At 54.4% G+C, this 14,303-nt stretch overlaps 1 protein-coding gene across 2 annotated transcripts in view; it reads right to left on the bottom strand.

The window, feature by feature from the left end:
* The window catches only part of Pstpip1 (proline-serine-threonine phosphatase interacting protein 1), a 42,350-nt gene that overhangs the window by 3,131 nt on the left and 24,916 nt on the right, over window positions 1-14,303 (bottom strand). For both annotated transcript variants that reach the window (XM_028774431.1, XM_028774430.1), the window contains exons 2-10: window positions 11,902-12,002; window positions 11,114-11,188; window positions 5,605-5,639; window positions 5,287-5,393; window positions 3,222-3,284; window positions 2,675-2,773; window positions 2,074-2,119; window positions 1,175-1,254; window positions 619-717 (exon numbers count right to left, since the gene is read on the bottom strand). In XM_028774431.1, coding sequence (XP_028630264.1) covers window positions 619-717; window positions 1,175-1,254; window positions 2,074-2,119; window positions 2,675-2,773; window positions 3,222-3,284; window positions 5,287-5,393; window positions 5,605-5,639; window positions 11,114-11,188; window positions 11,902-12,002 — 705 coding nt within the window. The remainder of the gene's footprint in view (window positions 1-618; window positions 718-1,174; window positions 1,255-2,073; window positions 2,120-2,674; window positions 2,774-3,221; window positions 3,285-5,286; window positions 5,394-5,604; window positions 5,640-11,113; window positions 11,189-11,901; window positions 12,003-14,303) is intronic.

Below are 14,303 nucleotides of genomic sequence, written 5' to 3'. Positions count from 1 at the left end.
GCTGATGAGGAAGCCATAAGGATGAGCTAGCCTGTGGGAAGGAACACTCAGCCCTGAAAGCGCTCAGGAGCCAGGGCTACTGGTGCAGGTTACAGTAATCCCCATAACCTGGGGTAGGATATACCCTGGCCATCCCTGAATATTAGGCTCTGTAAGGTGAGGGGGGGGATACCCTGGGCATCTCTGGGGGGTGGTGAGGGAGGGGTGTAAGAGAACCTAGACCAGTCTCCCACCAGCATGAGCCTGAAACAGAGCCCCTCCACCCCCAACAAGTCTCTGCTGTGCTGGGGAGAGTAGATGGACACAGTCCTGAAGGAGGAGGGAGGAGGAAAAAGCAGAGGCAGGGAACCTCAGAAGCATGGTGTTCCCGTGCTTGGAGGCTGGGCCAGAGGCCATGTTGGACTCCTCTGTGTGACCTGCAGAGGTCTGGGGATGTGCTGGCTGGCCCCGTGTGTGACCTGCAGAGGTCTGGGGATGTGCTGGCTGGCCCCGTGTGTGACCTGCAGAGGTCTGGGGATGTGCTGGCTGGCCCTGTGTGTGACCTGCAGAGGTCTGGGGATGTGCTGGCTGGCCCCGTGTGTGACCTGAGCTCACATGCTGCCCTCTCAGGGCACACACCTCATCATCCTTGACACACTGCATGGAAAGTTGGTTGCAGTGTACCCACAGGGCATTGCGGAGGATGGTTAGCCGGTCAAACTCCTGCAACTGGAAGGCCTATTGAGGAGAAAAGGGAGAGTATTATGGGGCCAGGCCAGGCAGCCCCCCACGGTTCAGCTAGGTGACCAGTGCAGAACACTGCTGCAGCCATGTCTAAGCAAAGGCAGCCCTGAAGGTTCCCATTGCTGCCTCTAGCTGGGGCAGCTGGAGGGAGCTGGACTGTAAGGAATGCCTGTTGGCATCTCCATCGAGCCCCCGTCCTAGAATGGAGACTGGGGGAGGCTAGTGAAAAGCACAGGACTCTGCCCTGGTCTTTTGCCCATCAGTTGGGCCTAGGGTTGAACAAACAGATCCAGGACATAAGGCCAGATAGTGAGTATGGGGAGAGGCCGTAGGCACCAGCCACGCAGGTACCCAGTGGAATGAAGGAGTGTGCCGTCCCCCAGCCCCGGCGTCCCACAGGTAAGGGGAGGGGTGCGTATGGGGGAGCAGGCTGCTCGCCTTGGCCACTTGCCTCACAGGTGGTCCGGTGTTCCTGCTCCCACTCGACCCTCGCTCTCTCCAGTTGTTCGACATTTTGCTTGTACACTCGTTCTGCAAACAGAGAGGAGCCTTCAGCAGGCCTGGTAGCCCAGATCTCCTCCGACAGTTCCCACGACAGGAGATCCTCTGACCTTCACTCCTGCAGAGACCCCGACCCCCCAACCCAACCTCCCCAAAGTCCTGGGAGCCCCCTCCCCAGGGGCCTGGCTAGCTGTTGGTCACCGCACACAGCCACACAGCCACTGTACCACCCTTTCCTCTTCCCCACTATATGCTCCGAACTCCAGGGGTGGGAGCAGAACTCTCCAGGCAGAAGTCCTATTCCATGTTCTGGTAACTTTACAGGTGGTAAACTGAGGCTCAAGGAGGGTACCTCTGTAAGCTGTTGTGGCTACAAGCTAGCAAGCTGAAGTTATGAATGGGTCATCTGGCACCCGCTGAGGAAGGAACAGATGTTGGAACGGAAGGAAGGAGGATGCCATCCCTGGGATGGGAGGACGATGAGCAGATGCTGGTATCAGGAGGAGGACGGGAGCCAGGCTGAGTGTGAGCATTTGTCATTTTGGGTGAGATGAAGGGATGTGACCCTGTGGATCTGAGCCTCTGAAACCCAGTGGCTTGGGTACAAATGCTGTCAGCACCACTTAGCACCACTGAGTGTGACACTGGGCAGCTTCTTTACCCACTTTGTGCCCCCATTTCCTTATGCTATGGCTGCGTGCAGTGGCTAAGGAGGAATGGTCTCTACTCTGGAGAGCACGCCCGGAGAGGCACATGGGGGCCAATGCTGGCAGGTGGGAGAGCACCAGCTGGAAGAAGGGAACTGGCTGGGCTACCAGACAGTCTGGGGAGGTGGCCAGGGCCACATACCTGCCTCTGCGGCTGACTCCTTGCACTGCTTGGCTTTGTTCTGGCTCTGAGGAGACAGGAGAGTAGCACTGAGTCTGAGCCCAGGAATCTTAGCCTCGGAGCTACTCAGAAGTGACTGGTCCCCATCCAGGATCAAAGTATGGGCAGGTGAATTCTATCATTCACCAGCAGCCTTGCTTGCTCAGGCTGGTTCCACAAAAGGGAAATAAAAGCAGAAACCTGCAGCCCACCAGGAAACAGGAAAAACGCAGATACCGTGTGGCCTCTGCTGCATCACTGCCCAGAACCTGGACTCTGGTCAGCCTGGATCCAACTCACCCACAACCCTCTGCCCTCTCACGCTCAGCCCTCTGGTCTGTGCAACAAGTGTTAGGTTTAAGGGCCCTGGTGGCTCAGTCACCCCTATCCTGTCCAGAGGTTGCCTGTCCTGCAGAGGACCTGTGCTGAAGAATGCTACTTGAAGATGCCCGTGGCATAGAGCGGACATTGAGAACTGCAGAGAAGTGAGCAACCAGCATGGGCTCAGATGTAAATTCATCCCGGGGATGACAGCCCTTCCCTGCCTACCCGTACCCCACTCCCACCGCCACACCATACACACCTTTTCCACTTGCTTCTGGTGGCCATTGGCGCTCACACGCTCGAAGGCCTGGTCGGCGTCGTCTGCGTCCCTGCACTTCTGGTCGTATGCCTTCTTGGACTGAAGGTGTGAAGAGGTGTGTCTGCAGGGCAGAATGCCCCAGGGGAGGCTCCCTAAGCCCAGACTCCCTCCCGAGGCGTGCGGTGGGGTGGGGGGACTTTGGTAGAACAGGCATCACTCCCAGGGACAGAGATGCAGAGGCTGGGGCATGTTGCTATGGAGACTTTGGGTCCTGTCTTCTACACTCCTCTGCCCTCTCATGTGTCCCTTATCCCTGCTACTCTGGCCTCCTCAGGTGACTGTGGATCACTCATGGACTCCTGTGTATGCGACTGTCCCTCTGTTCTTTAGGCAAGGCTCTGAAGGGCTTGTGATGATAAACAGGTCCTGGGCATCCAGTACAGCCCCCAACAGGCCGATACACATAACAGACCAAGGTCTGAGGCAAGCCTGTCCCAGATGTCCAACCCAGGACTCTCAGAGGGGTGTCCAAGGCCCTCCCATTTACCTCCATGGTCTTCTTGTAGAGTGACAGCTTGCTCTTCTGGACACGGTCCATGACGGCCTCATACTGCAGGAGACATGAGGCTCTGAGCTGGGGGCGCTGGCCTCAAGACGCTCCCCTAGGCCAAGAGGATGGGTTGTTCTTGTCCCTGGGACATAACACCCCTCCAAGCTCACATCCATATCTGTATGTGTGTCTGTGTCCACCCTCTCCTAGAGATACCTCCTTCAAAACAATACCAGCCAGGTATTTAATCCTAGCACTTGGGAAGCTGAGGCAGGAGGATCTCTATGAGTGTGAGACCAGCCTGGCCCACTTAGCAAGCTCCATGCCAGCCCAGGCTATCTAGTGAGACCTTAAACAGACAGACAAACAAAACCGCAGTCCTGACACTCAGAACAGAACAACAAAGAGAAGCTTGGGCAGTGGGTATGTCTAGTGTTTCTTTACTGTGGACCTCAGCTTGACTTGATCTCCAGCCGGAGAACCCCCACCCACACACACACACATCACATGAGTCCCGAGTCTTTTATTCACAAGCCACACTGAGTGTGCACTAGCATATACACGCACACCTAGTCCATACTCAACCCCCATCTCCCAACTGCTCATACTGCACACCCACAGACCACTCGTGCATACACCACACACTCCAGTATTCACTCGCTCATGACCGTAGGCCAGACATCACGTATGCATACATACTCAACGCCACACCACAGGCTCAGCACAACCTTTACCCCTGGGCTTCCTGTTGGATGGATGGAGTAGAACAGCCAGGATGGAGGCTGATGGGAGAATGGGGGGTAAACGCCTGTGGCTTTAGGATTGGAACCAGTTTGCCTTGGTGTCCTGGGGAGGCTCTGGCAAGCCACCTGATTACAGAGGCATCTGGGTAGCTGAGGATACCGTGTGTCCCTCTCCTCGTGGCTTAACACGTCACAGCTCTGATGGCAGAGTGTGGCTACTCTCGGGGAGGAGCTGTCCTGACCACAGAGCTCAGAGTCTAGCCCATGTCCCCTGACACCTGCAGGGTTTCCACATGCAAGCCTCGGATCAGAGGGTCACCTGTTCGAACACTTCAAGTCCAGATAGTTTCGGGGGATAGCTTTGGGGGCTCATCTGTTCAGGAAGGCAGTTTAGATTCCTGTAAGCCTGAAGCTGTCCAGATGGGTAGCCAGGGTATACAGCTACACAGTACACTAAGTACTGCCTTAAGGCCCTGTTTGTGAAGGGCCAAGTTCCCAAAGCAATATGTATGTAGCCATTCCACGTGTGGCCAGCCATGCTATGAATATTGTTGAGCATGCCTTCAGATGCTTAGCTGAGTCTGAGGCCCGCACTCCCCCCTCAAAACTGTCTCCCCACTCCCTGTTGAACAGCCATGCAGAGTACTGGCCCCCAAGTCTGCCTGTCTCCAGGGCCTAATCCTTGTGTTCAGAGCCAGCTTCCAGGGGACACTCAACTCAGGTTGGCTCCCCTGGACTCTCGATGCTGTCCCTCTACAGTCTATGATGAAGGCTAGTCCAGAAGCCCCAAATCTTTTCCTGGCATGTAGCAGCTCTATGGTAGACCTCCAGGGAGCACTCTGGTCCAGAGCCTTTCCATACCACATTATCATGGTAGGCTTCCGTTGCCAACTAGACACACCTGGGAAGAGAGACCCTCAACTGAGGAATTGCTTACATTGACTGGCCCGTGGGCATGTCTGTGGACATTTTTCTTGATTGTTAATTAATGTAGGAGGGCCCAGCCCCACTGTGGGTGGTACTATCCCCTAAAGCAGGTAGGCCTGGGCTATGTGGCTGAACACGAGCCGGAAGCAAAGTAAGCATTCCTTGTTGCTGTTTCAGTTCCTGCCTCTAGGTTCCTGCTGTAACTACACTGGGACCTGAGAAGTGTATGTCAGATAAACCTTTCTTCCCAAGTCAGTGGTTTATCACAGCAAGCTAGTGCACACATTCACTCTCCCTTTCATCAAACCAAGCTTTCCAACTGGTCCCCAGAACAGTGGGTGGCCTCTGGAGGGTCCCCCACCTCCCCTCCTTTGCCCTCTCGCCCCCCTCACCTTCTTCCGCTGTTCTTTCTGCCTCTCTCGGAACTCCTCCAGGCTCCGAAGCTCCTCACGCAGGGCCAGGGCCAGCTGGATGTGTGCACTGCCCACATTCTCTGTTTCTAGGGTGACAGCGCGGCCTCTGCCTGGACCAGTCTATCACTCTCACTTTACCTCCCAGCCCTCACATCCTCCATCAGCCTTTCAGCCTGGTACAGAGCTGGACCACAGCCCAAGCACATACCTCCTGACTCAGTCACCCCTACACAGGCTGAGGGTCTTCCAGGAGACCCTAATGGCCCTGCTGCCCATATGGGGATGGTTGGAACTTACGCTGCTTCAGGGAGTCAAAGGAGGTCCTCAGGGAACTGCAAAACAGAAGTCTAGGTCAGCAAGCAGGCATGCTGCAGGAGCTGGACGTCCTTCCTGCCCCATGGTACTTTATTTTGGAGGGAGGGCCCTAAGCCATACTCACTACTATGGATGCAAGGGACCCTTTGGCCATGGGCATCGTTCATGTGAACCCCAAGCTGGCATTCTAGAAAACAGTTTCCTTTGTAAATTGCAAGGCAATGGAACCTTGCTGTGGTGGGAAAACCTTGCTATGGCAGTTCTGCCTTCCACTCCCTCACTCCCCAGGCTGCAGCCTAGAGAAGAGGGGCGTGTCCACAGGAAGCTCCTTGCCTCTCTGAGACCTCGGCTGGTTCAGATGCAGGCAACTAGTTACTCAGTGCTGCCTGGATGAGTCTGATGCAGGGGAAGGCCTTTCCAGCTCTTTCCAGCAGGTGGCCTGGAAGGCATACAGAAATGTTGGGAGGTGGGCAGGGTCCCAGGCAGGGACAGCTATGGCACCTGGTCCAGGCAGGGTCCCAAGGGGGAGGGAAAGGAAGAGGCTGCACAAGGCACGGGAGTTCGAACAGTGCTCAAGCAGCAGAGGGTGCCAGGTAAACTGGAAGGCCCTGGGCAAGTGGTGGTGACAACACAGCCTGGAATCCCAGCACTCAGGCAGCAGAGGCAGACAGGCCACAAGTTCAAGGCCATGAATTACACGGGATGACTCTGTCTCAAGTGCTCCTGCCACCTTTCCAAAGACACCTCCACTGGGCTCAGTTTACTTCAATCGTCTTTTGAAATTGCTTTCTGAGTGCAAGCATGCCCCAAATAATGGCGCTGGACTAGAAAGTCCTTGCTCGTTGTGTATTGGGAAGCAGCAGACTGGGTGCCCTGGATTCTGCCTGGCGGCCTTGTTCACCGCAAAACATGGCAGTACTGGAGGGCCAAGCAGAGGTGCCAGCACGCCCAGGACACACTGCTGTTTATCGGTGGGGATAGGAGTCCCGGGGCAGATACAGGAACTCTGAGGAAGGGTTGGAGCTCTCAGGAGCAGGCCCTCGAGAGGCATGAGCTCCATTCAGAGGAAGGGGAAGATGGTGTGGGAAACAACCTAGGAAATCAGCGGTGGCCTTTTACTCCGGCCTCCACACTCAACAGCAGCAGACCCTGTAGCCAGATGGCCAGGCTCTGTCACTTATTCACCGTGGTACCCTAGGCAAGCTACCTGGCCCTCTGCCTTGACTTCCATTCTACAGAGAGCAATCAGCAGCACAAAATGATTTTGAGAAGGACGGTCCATGGTAAGGCACCACTGAGGCAGGAGCTTTACATGCCGGTCACGCTCACACATATGCAAACTCTGCCAGTCCCCCAGGACATCCTCCAGGCACCAGCAGCAGCCTACCTGGGTCTTCCTCCAACCCCAGCAGCCCCTTATAAGAGTTCTCCAGTGGTCCTTTCCCAGAAGCAGCAACCTTAACTTCAGGTAGGCTACCCAGGCTTGAGTCCCTTCCCAGAGCCCCTCCTGCAGCTGAGTGACATCATCAGGCCATGTACGTGAGGGAGGTGTGCCTCTGTGCCCCCAGCTTGGGCTTAGGGGTACTAAGTCTCTTAAGGACACAAAAGCAAATGCATGGTGGCACAGTCTGTCCCAAGGTCAGAGTCAGCAGCCAAGTAGCCCCTTGTCCGCAAGCTTTCACAGCCTCTCTGCTGGGCACTCTCCCGCCCCCTGGTGGTAAAATAGCTGTATGGCACCCATCACATAACCAAGTCCCTGGGTGTCCTTTCAGGGAAGCACCTGTCTGTGGTTCCTGGGTAGGACAAATATGCTTCATGGGGGCTTCCTCTTCTCCTTGAACAACTGAAGACACTGAGGCCAAGGAGGACCCCTAGGGATCCAGGCCCTAAGGAGGAATGTGGGGTCCTAGTTACTGCCAGGCTTTCCTGACACGACCACGGAGCAGTAGTAACAACCTGGGAGTCATCAGATGTGCAGATGTGCAGGCCTCTGCCAGTGACCAACCACTGACCACATAGTCCTAACCTTCCAGTGCTGACACAGTCAGGATGAGAATGGCTAGCTTGAGCGATTCCCGCCTCCATCCCACAAGCCAACGTATTGATTACTGTCATTTACAGATAAGGAAACTGAGTCACAGAGACCAAAAACACACTCCACAACCGTGCAAGTGGTAAGTGGCAAAACCTCAAGGCCAAGGGCTGGACAGAGCAATGGCTCAGGTGTTAAGAGCACATTCTGTTCTTGCAGAGAAGCCAAGTTTGGTTACTAGTGCCCGCATCAGATGGCTCACAGCCTTGTGACCCCAGTCTTAGCCATCACCACTGGCCTCCACGGGCATCTGCACACACTTGCACAGCAGACATACAAACACATCCTTTCAAATCCTGAAAGATAAAATGTCAAGGCTAGCCTTGCAGAGGAAGGCAGGGGCTATCGGCTATGGCAAGCCTGGGTTAGTATGATTCTGACTTTCGGCCTCTATCACCAATGTGCACACATGCAACACATCCTGCTGGCCTGTGGCTTGGCCCTCGGGAGACCTGGAAACTCTGGAGTCTAGTTTAACAGTATAACTGCTCCTCGCTGGGATAGCAAGCAGCATACTAGGGCCCCACCCCAAACCTTAGCCACCTGGCAGCCAGGAAGATGGTATCTCCCAATTGGAAGCAGACCTTGAACCTACAGGCAGCTGATACTGGATTGGAGACTGTCTACAGTGATGTCTTCACCCTGATCTCAGTGGAGAAGAGATCAAAAAACACAAGAAATCTCTGATGGGACATCTCAGCACTTAGGTTTGGGAGGGATGAAGGCTATTGTTCATCTGTAACCACAGAGGGGTTCACAGGACATTGGCCTAGGTCCACTCCGTCCTCCGAGGCACCCACGGTATCCTTCCTAGGACGGCAAGAAGTGGGGAGGAGGTAACCACTTCTTGAGCAAGGTGAGGGTTTGGGCAGACACAAAGGACGACAGGAAGGCTGGTCATGGTGTGTGCAGTATCACGACACCTTCTGCAATACCTAGCCTGTCCTTACAATTCGTCAAAAGTCAACAGGGCCTCAGGCAGGTTCACAAGGGTAACAAGAGTGAGATGTGAGAAAACACATTCTAAGATGTGACTAAAACTTCCCATCGTTCATGTGGCCTGACTTCTGGTCCTGTGAGACCCTAGCGTGAGGCCAAGACATGAGGCCGGAATGCTGGGGTTTGGGGCTGCACAGGAGGAAGCAGCCAGTAGAGCGCTCTTGGTGTGGGCTAGTCGTGAAGTGACTTCACCCCCAGGCCTTCATCTCACTGTTTACTCAGCTCTGCTACCCTGCCTTACAGACAGAGGGGACAGCTCCTCAACCCAGGGGACTGGGTGTTGGAGGATGGCCACCAGCCAGGCCCTTTCCTAAGAACCAACACTTCCCACCCCCAAGTGACTATAACAAGTGTGGATCCACTCACATTCCCTGCCGAAGGACTAGGTGTTTGACGGATCTCTAACAGGCAGACAAGGAGAGGGGTCACAGATGGGGGGGGTCACAGATTGGGGGGTCACAGATGGGGTCACAGATGAGGGACAAGGAGGCAACCTTTCAGCCTCTTCCTCCTAAACGAGATGATAGCCTGGTCGGCTTTGTCTTTCCAGTGTGCCCCCTACCCCTGCTGGCAGACCACCAACAAGTCAAGGGTGGATCAGGACATGTTGTGGTCCTATCAGCCACCCCTTTGTTTAAGCCGATCCCACAAAGGCCCCCAGTCTGGTGAGAGGGTGGATTTATTGGTCCTCTGCTTTTCATGGTTTTGCTCTGTTGGCCTTGCTGCGTGTACTTAGCAAAAGCCTTCCTATAGCAGTTGATTCTGTCTGCCATGCCTGAGGTTTTGCTTGCTGCTACCTCTTGCATTCCAGATTCATTCATTCATTCATTCATTCATTCATTCATTCATTCTTTTCTTTCTTTTTCTTAAATATTTACTTATTTATTATTTATAGTGTCTGCCTGCATGCCAGAAGAGGGCACCAGATCTCATCATAGATGGTTGTGAGCCACTGTGAGTTGCTGGGAATTGAACTCAGGGCCTCTGGAAAGGCAGCCAGTGCTCTTAACCTCTGAGCCATCTCTCCAGCCTGTGCCTCTTAATTTCTTAACTTCCAGAGAAAATGAACCTGATCCAGACCTCTAAGACTAACTACACGGTCAAGAGCCTTCCAGGTTGGAGTGGAGAGGTTGACCCTGTCTGTACCAAGCTCTTGACAGTGAGGCAAACCTGGAGGCCCTCTTGGAGGAAGTGCCTGTGGGGAAGGTCTGCTGCAAAGTGTTAAAGGAGGTGGTCATCCCAGTGGTTTGAGTTCTCAAATGCCCTTGACAGTCCAGGCCATGATACATAGTACACACTCCATGAATGCTCACTGAGGGCATAGGCAGATGACAGATGCTTGGTCCACAGTTAAAGAAACAGTGCCACATGGGACAGCAACATCACCTCCTGGATGTACCCTTGTGCAGGGAGCAGCAGGACCTGCAGGCGGCACAGCTCCGAGGGAAGGGGTAAGGCACAAGGGCTCTAAATCTGCCTGATGTCATATCTTTGAGCCTTTGTCTACTAGTGGTCAAGACAGGAATGCCCCTCCTCCTCAGGGGACGCCAGACATCTCTGCCCTCCTGCCCCAACCTTGGTCTGAAATATGGTCACTTTATCTTGCCCCTGAGGGTTTGCTTGTCTCTGGGGTACCCCTTTGCATGAAGACTACTCCAGGAGCCTGACGCCCAGATCACGGTGTGGCTTCCCCCCACCCCCCATGGCCTCAGTACTTGTCAGCCTGAAGGAAACAGCTCGGGAAGCCCAGCCACACCTCTGTCCAAGTAAGCAACATAGAGTTTATCTGCTGTGTGGAGGGGCCGGTGCGTGGAATGGGCAAGTCTACAGACACCCCACTGCACTCTGAGTGCATCAAGCTATCCCCTTTCACAAGACAGGGACTTGGGATTCCGACAGGCAGTGACTAGCCTGGGGTCATACACAAAACAAGGCAGGGAAACACTGTCCCTCTAGCCTTCTATAAGAAAAAAGCAAGAATGACCCAGAACCTCAAGCCCCACAGCCATTCTTCTGCCCACAGTGGGCAGGAGACTGTGGCCTGTCCCCCCATTCACAGGCTGCCCAGCTCATACCCACACTGTGCTGTCTGTTGGTGGCATCTCCCACTCCACTGTCAGCCACAGGTGACTCACAGCCCGCTGAGCATGTCTCACACAGACCCCTGCAATGGACAGGCGCCTGTCATCTGCCCCTCCTGATTGGGTGAAGGTGCACCCAGTGTGTCACGTACCCTGCTCTTTCTAGAGCACTAATACAAGACCCCGATCTCAGGCACCACGCAGGGTCCAGACCCCCTGTCCAGTTCCTGCCCAGTCTACCACATCAGAAAGTCCCAAGGCCCCGAGTAAAGTCCAGAAGCTTCCCTAGAAGAAAGGTAGGAGCCACCAGCACTCTTACTTCATCTCTGTCTGGCCACCGGCCTTGCGAGCAATCTGCACCAGCTCCTTCCCGTACCTCTCCTCCGCCTGGGCCCTGTAAGGACAGAGCAAGCACTGTGTCCCGTTCACCACAGTTGGCTGGCTGTGGCCCCAAAATATGTGCAGAACCCAGGGTCCCTCATCATACTTTGCCAGCAGGACCATTCCTGAAAATTTTCATCTTCTGGGGATAAATGTCAGTTGAAAACGGGCCTGTCCTAAGGGCTGCTGCTTGGTACATGCCCCTGGGGGAGGCCCAGGCCTAAGGGCCACAGGAAACAACAAGGGGCCCTGGCTTCGTGTATATGTGAGTGTGTGTGTGTGTGTGTGTGTGTGTGTGTGTGTGTGTGTGTGAGAGAGAGAGAGAGAGCGAGAGAGCATGTGTGCAGGTACATAAGTGCACTTGAGTGTACATGAGTGCACAATGTACCTGTGGAAGGTCAAAGGTCAACTTTCCCGCGCGCCCCCCCCACTCTAAGATTTCATACATGACTATATTTTGCAGAGACAGGGTCTCCTCTGCTTACCCTACACCATGGTAGCCGGCCCATGAGCTTCTGTGGATTCTCCTGACACTGCATCCCTTCTTGATACAGAAGCGATTTGAACTCAGGTCCCCATGTTTGTTTAACAAGTGATTGACCCACTGAGCCACCTTCTAGGCTTTGGCTCTTGGCTTTTGAAAACAGACCCATCCTGACGGCAACTGGGATCTAGGGGGGCGTCATCTGCCCCGCTTGTCCTGACCACCGGCCAGGTCCTGCTTACCTCTGTCTGAGCAGCTCCTCCACGTCCTTGCACATCTTCCTGCCATCCAGCAGCCTCTGCAGTAGTACCTCATACCCTGTGTGGGCCGTGAAGTCCCTGCACTGAAACACACAGGACACTGTGAGAGCCCCGGAAGGACAGCAGGAACCCTGCTCAGAACAGCTTCTCTCTGGCCTCCATGTCCCTATTGAAGGTCAAGCATAGACTGGTTCACAGACCGGGGCCCAGCCTCATGCTGGCTCACAGACTGGGGACCCAGCCTCACACTGCCTCACAGACCGGGGCCCAGCCTCACGCTGCCTCACAGACTGGGGGCCCAGCCTCATGCTGGTTCACAGACCGGGGCCCAGCCTCACGCTGGCACACAGCACTGCCCTACATATGGAGGTCCCAGAACCACAGCTGTCCGGGCAGGGGCTGCTGAGCTTCATGTCAACCCTCAGAAGTCTAAGACACAAGTCAGTGGATGGACAAGAAGGACCCCACTGAGCCTCCATGATGACGGCAGACCCCAGATTCTCTCGTGGAATGCCTGCCGGTGCACATGCCCTTAGGACATTATGACTTTAGCTGAATGAGGAAACGAGGTTCAGGAAGACAGACAGACAGACAGACAGACAGACAGACAGTTGCAGAACACCAGCTGCCTCGCTCAGGGTCTCCTGCACACCTCCCCCCCCCCCCCCCAGCCATGAGTGATCTCTTAAAGGGCATCTCTGGGAATTCTGGGAAGCAGCTAACCTTGTGCCTAGGCCTTGCTAAGACAGTCCAGGTAACCCCTGACTAACTTGACACCCATGTCCCCCACTAGTGGGTTCTGAGCATGTCTGAACAGCCAAGTGTGGGCAACCAGAGGACAGAGGAAGAAGCTCACAGAAGTTCCTGCAGCAAGCCATACCTAGGCTTCCTGCTGCAGCCCTCCTGGGTCCCTAATGTGTGGCTGACTACAGGCAGTGGGGCACAAATCCTGGAAGAGAGCAGAGGACATCTGTCTCCCTTCGGGGGCCTTGTGTTCATCGACCCTCCACCCTTGGGTGGATAGGGGAAGATCTGGCACCCCCTGGTCTGTCTTCTGTGTTCCCTCAGATCCTCTTAAAGCCCCAGTGATTGAAAGGAGCCCCAGCTTCCATGAATACACATCCAAACCCATCCACAGAGCCTGTCAGAGGTCAGCGAATCTCTCCAGGGCTCACCCATACTTAACCTGACTCCTTCCTGTGCTCCAGGCCTCCCCTCAAATTATGAGTATGTGGGAAGCACGGATGGAATTAAAATCAAGAAAGGGGTTGAGGGTATGGCTTAGAGGTAGGGTGATTGCCTAGCACGAAAGAAGCCCTGGTGTACATCTCCAGGTCGTGTCCTGCAGGGGGCGCTTGGCATACATTATTGTCTACAGAGACTCAAACGTTGGGCAGAGTACAGAGGACATACATACATAAACGGCCTCCACACTCAGCCAACTTGGAAATATTGAATCTCTGGAAGATTTTAGTTCCCAAGCTCACATCCCCTTCTGTGAGCTGCCTTGCAGAAGGCTGGGCCAGGGCCACTGTCCACAGGCCACCGAGACATGAATCTAGGCCTTAACTGGCTATCTATGACCCCAGCCTGAGAGAGTTGCCCCTTCAACCTGCTGCAGGCCTATTTGGGGCAGGTATCTCCCACCCCCCACCCTTACCCCTGACTAGGTTGCACCATCCTGAGCCAGACTCTTTAAAGTCTTTTAAAGTGCAACCACTTCTTTGTGAGCTAAGTTCACAGCTTCCCACTCTCGGCCTCTGCCATCTCTGGGGACTCCCAGGTCAAAGCCTGTACTGGTATGGAGAAAATGAGTCAGAAGCCACAGACCCCTACCCTACCTTTCCTTGAGGGGTCACTGAGCTGAATGTAAGTAAGCATTCAGGCCACAAAACCACGGACCCCAGAACTGTGAAAGATCCATCCAGTACCCCTCAGCCCTTAAGAAAATAAGTCCTGGGGCTGGAGAGATGGCTCAGTGGTTAAGAGCACTGACTGCTCTTCCAGAGGTCCTGAGTTCAATTCCCAGCAACCACATGCTCACAACCATCTGTAATGGGATATGATGCCCTCTTTTGGTGTGTCTGAAGACAGTGACAATGTGCTAATATACGTAAAACAAATAAATTTCTAGAAAAAAAAAGCAAAGCGGGAAAGAAAGAAAGAAAGAAAGAAAGAAAGAAAGAAAGAAAGAAAGAAAGAAAGAAAGAAAAGCCCCAAAGGAGGGAAAGGCTTACCTGGGGCCATATTACAAACGTAGGCTACCAGGGTCTGTGTTTCCTGCCCGCATACCCAGTCCTGACACTCTAGAGGGATCTTTTTGTTCCCTGAGCCCCAGAGAAGAAAAAGAAAGCCAAACCAGACTTACACCTGCCATGCTGGAG

The sequence above is a fragment of the Grammomys surdaster genome, unplaced genomic scaffold, assembly GCF_004785775.1.
Source record: "Grammomys surdaster isolate TR1022 unplaced genomic scaffold, NIH_TR_1.0 241, whole genome shotgun sequence".
Classification (NCBI taxonomy): domain Eukaryota; kingdom Metazoa; phylum Chordata; class Mammalia; order Rodentia; family Muridae; genus Grammomys; species Grammomys surdaster.
Note: the sequence above shows the minus strand (reverse complement) of the source record. Positions and strands in the feature narration are given on the sequence as shown.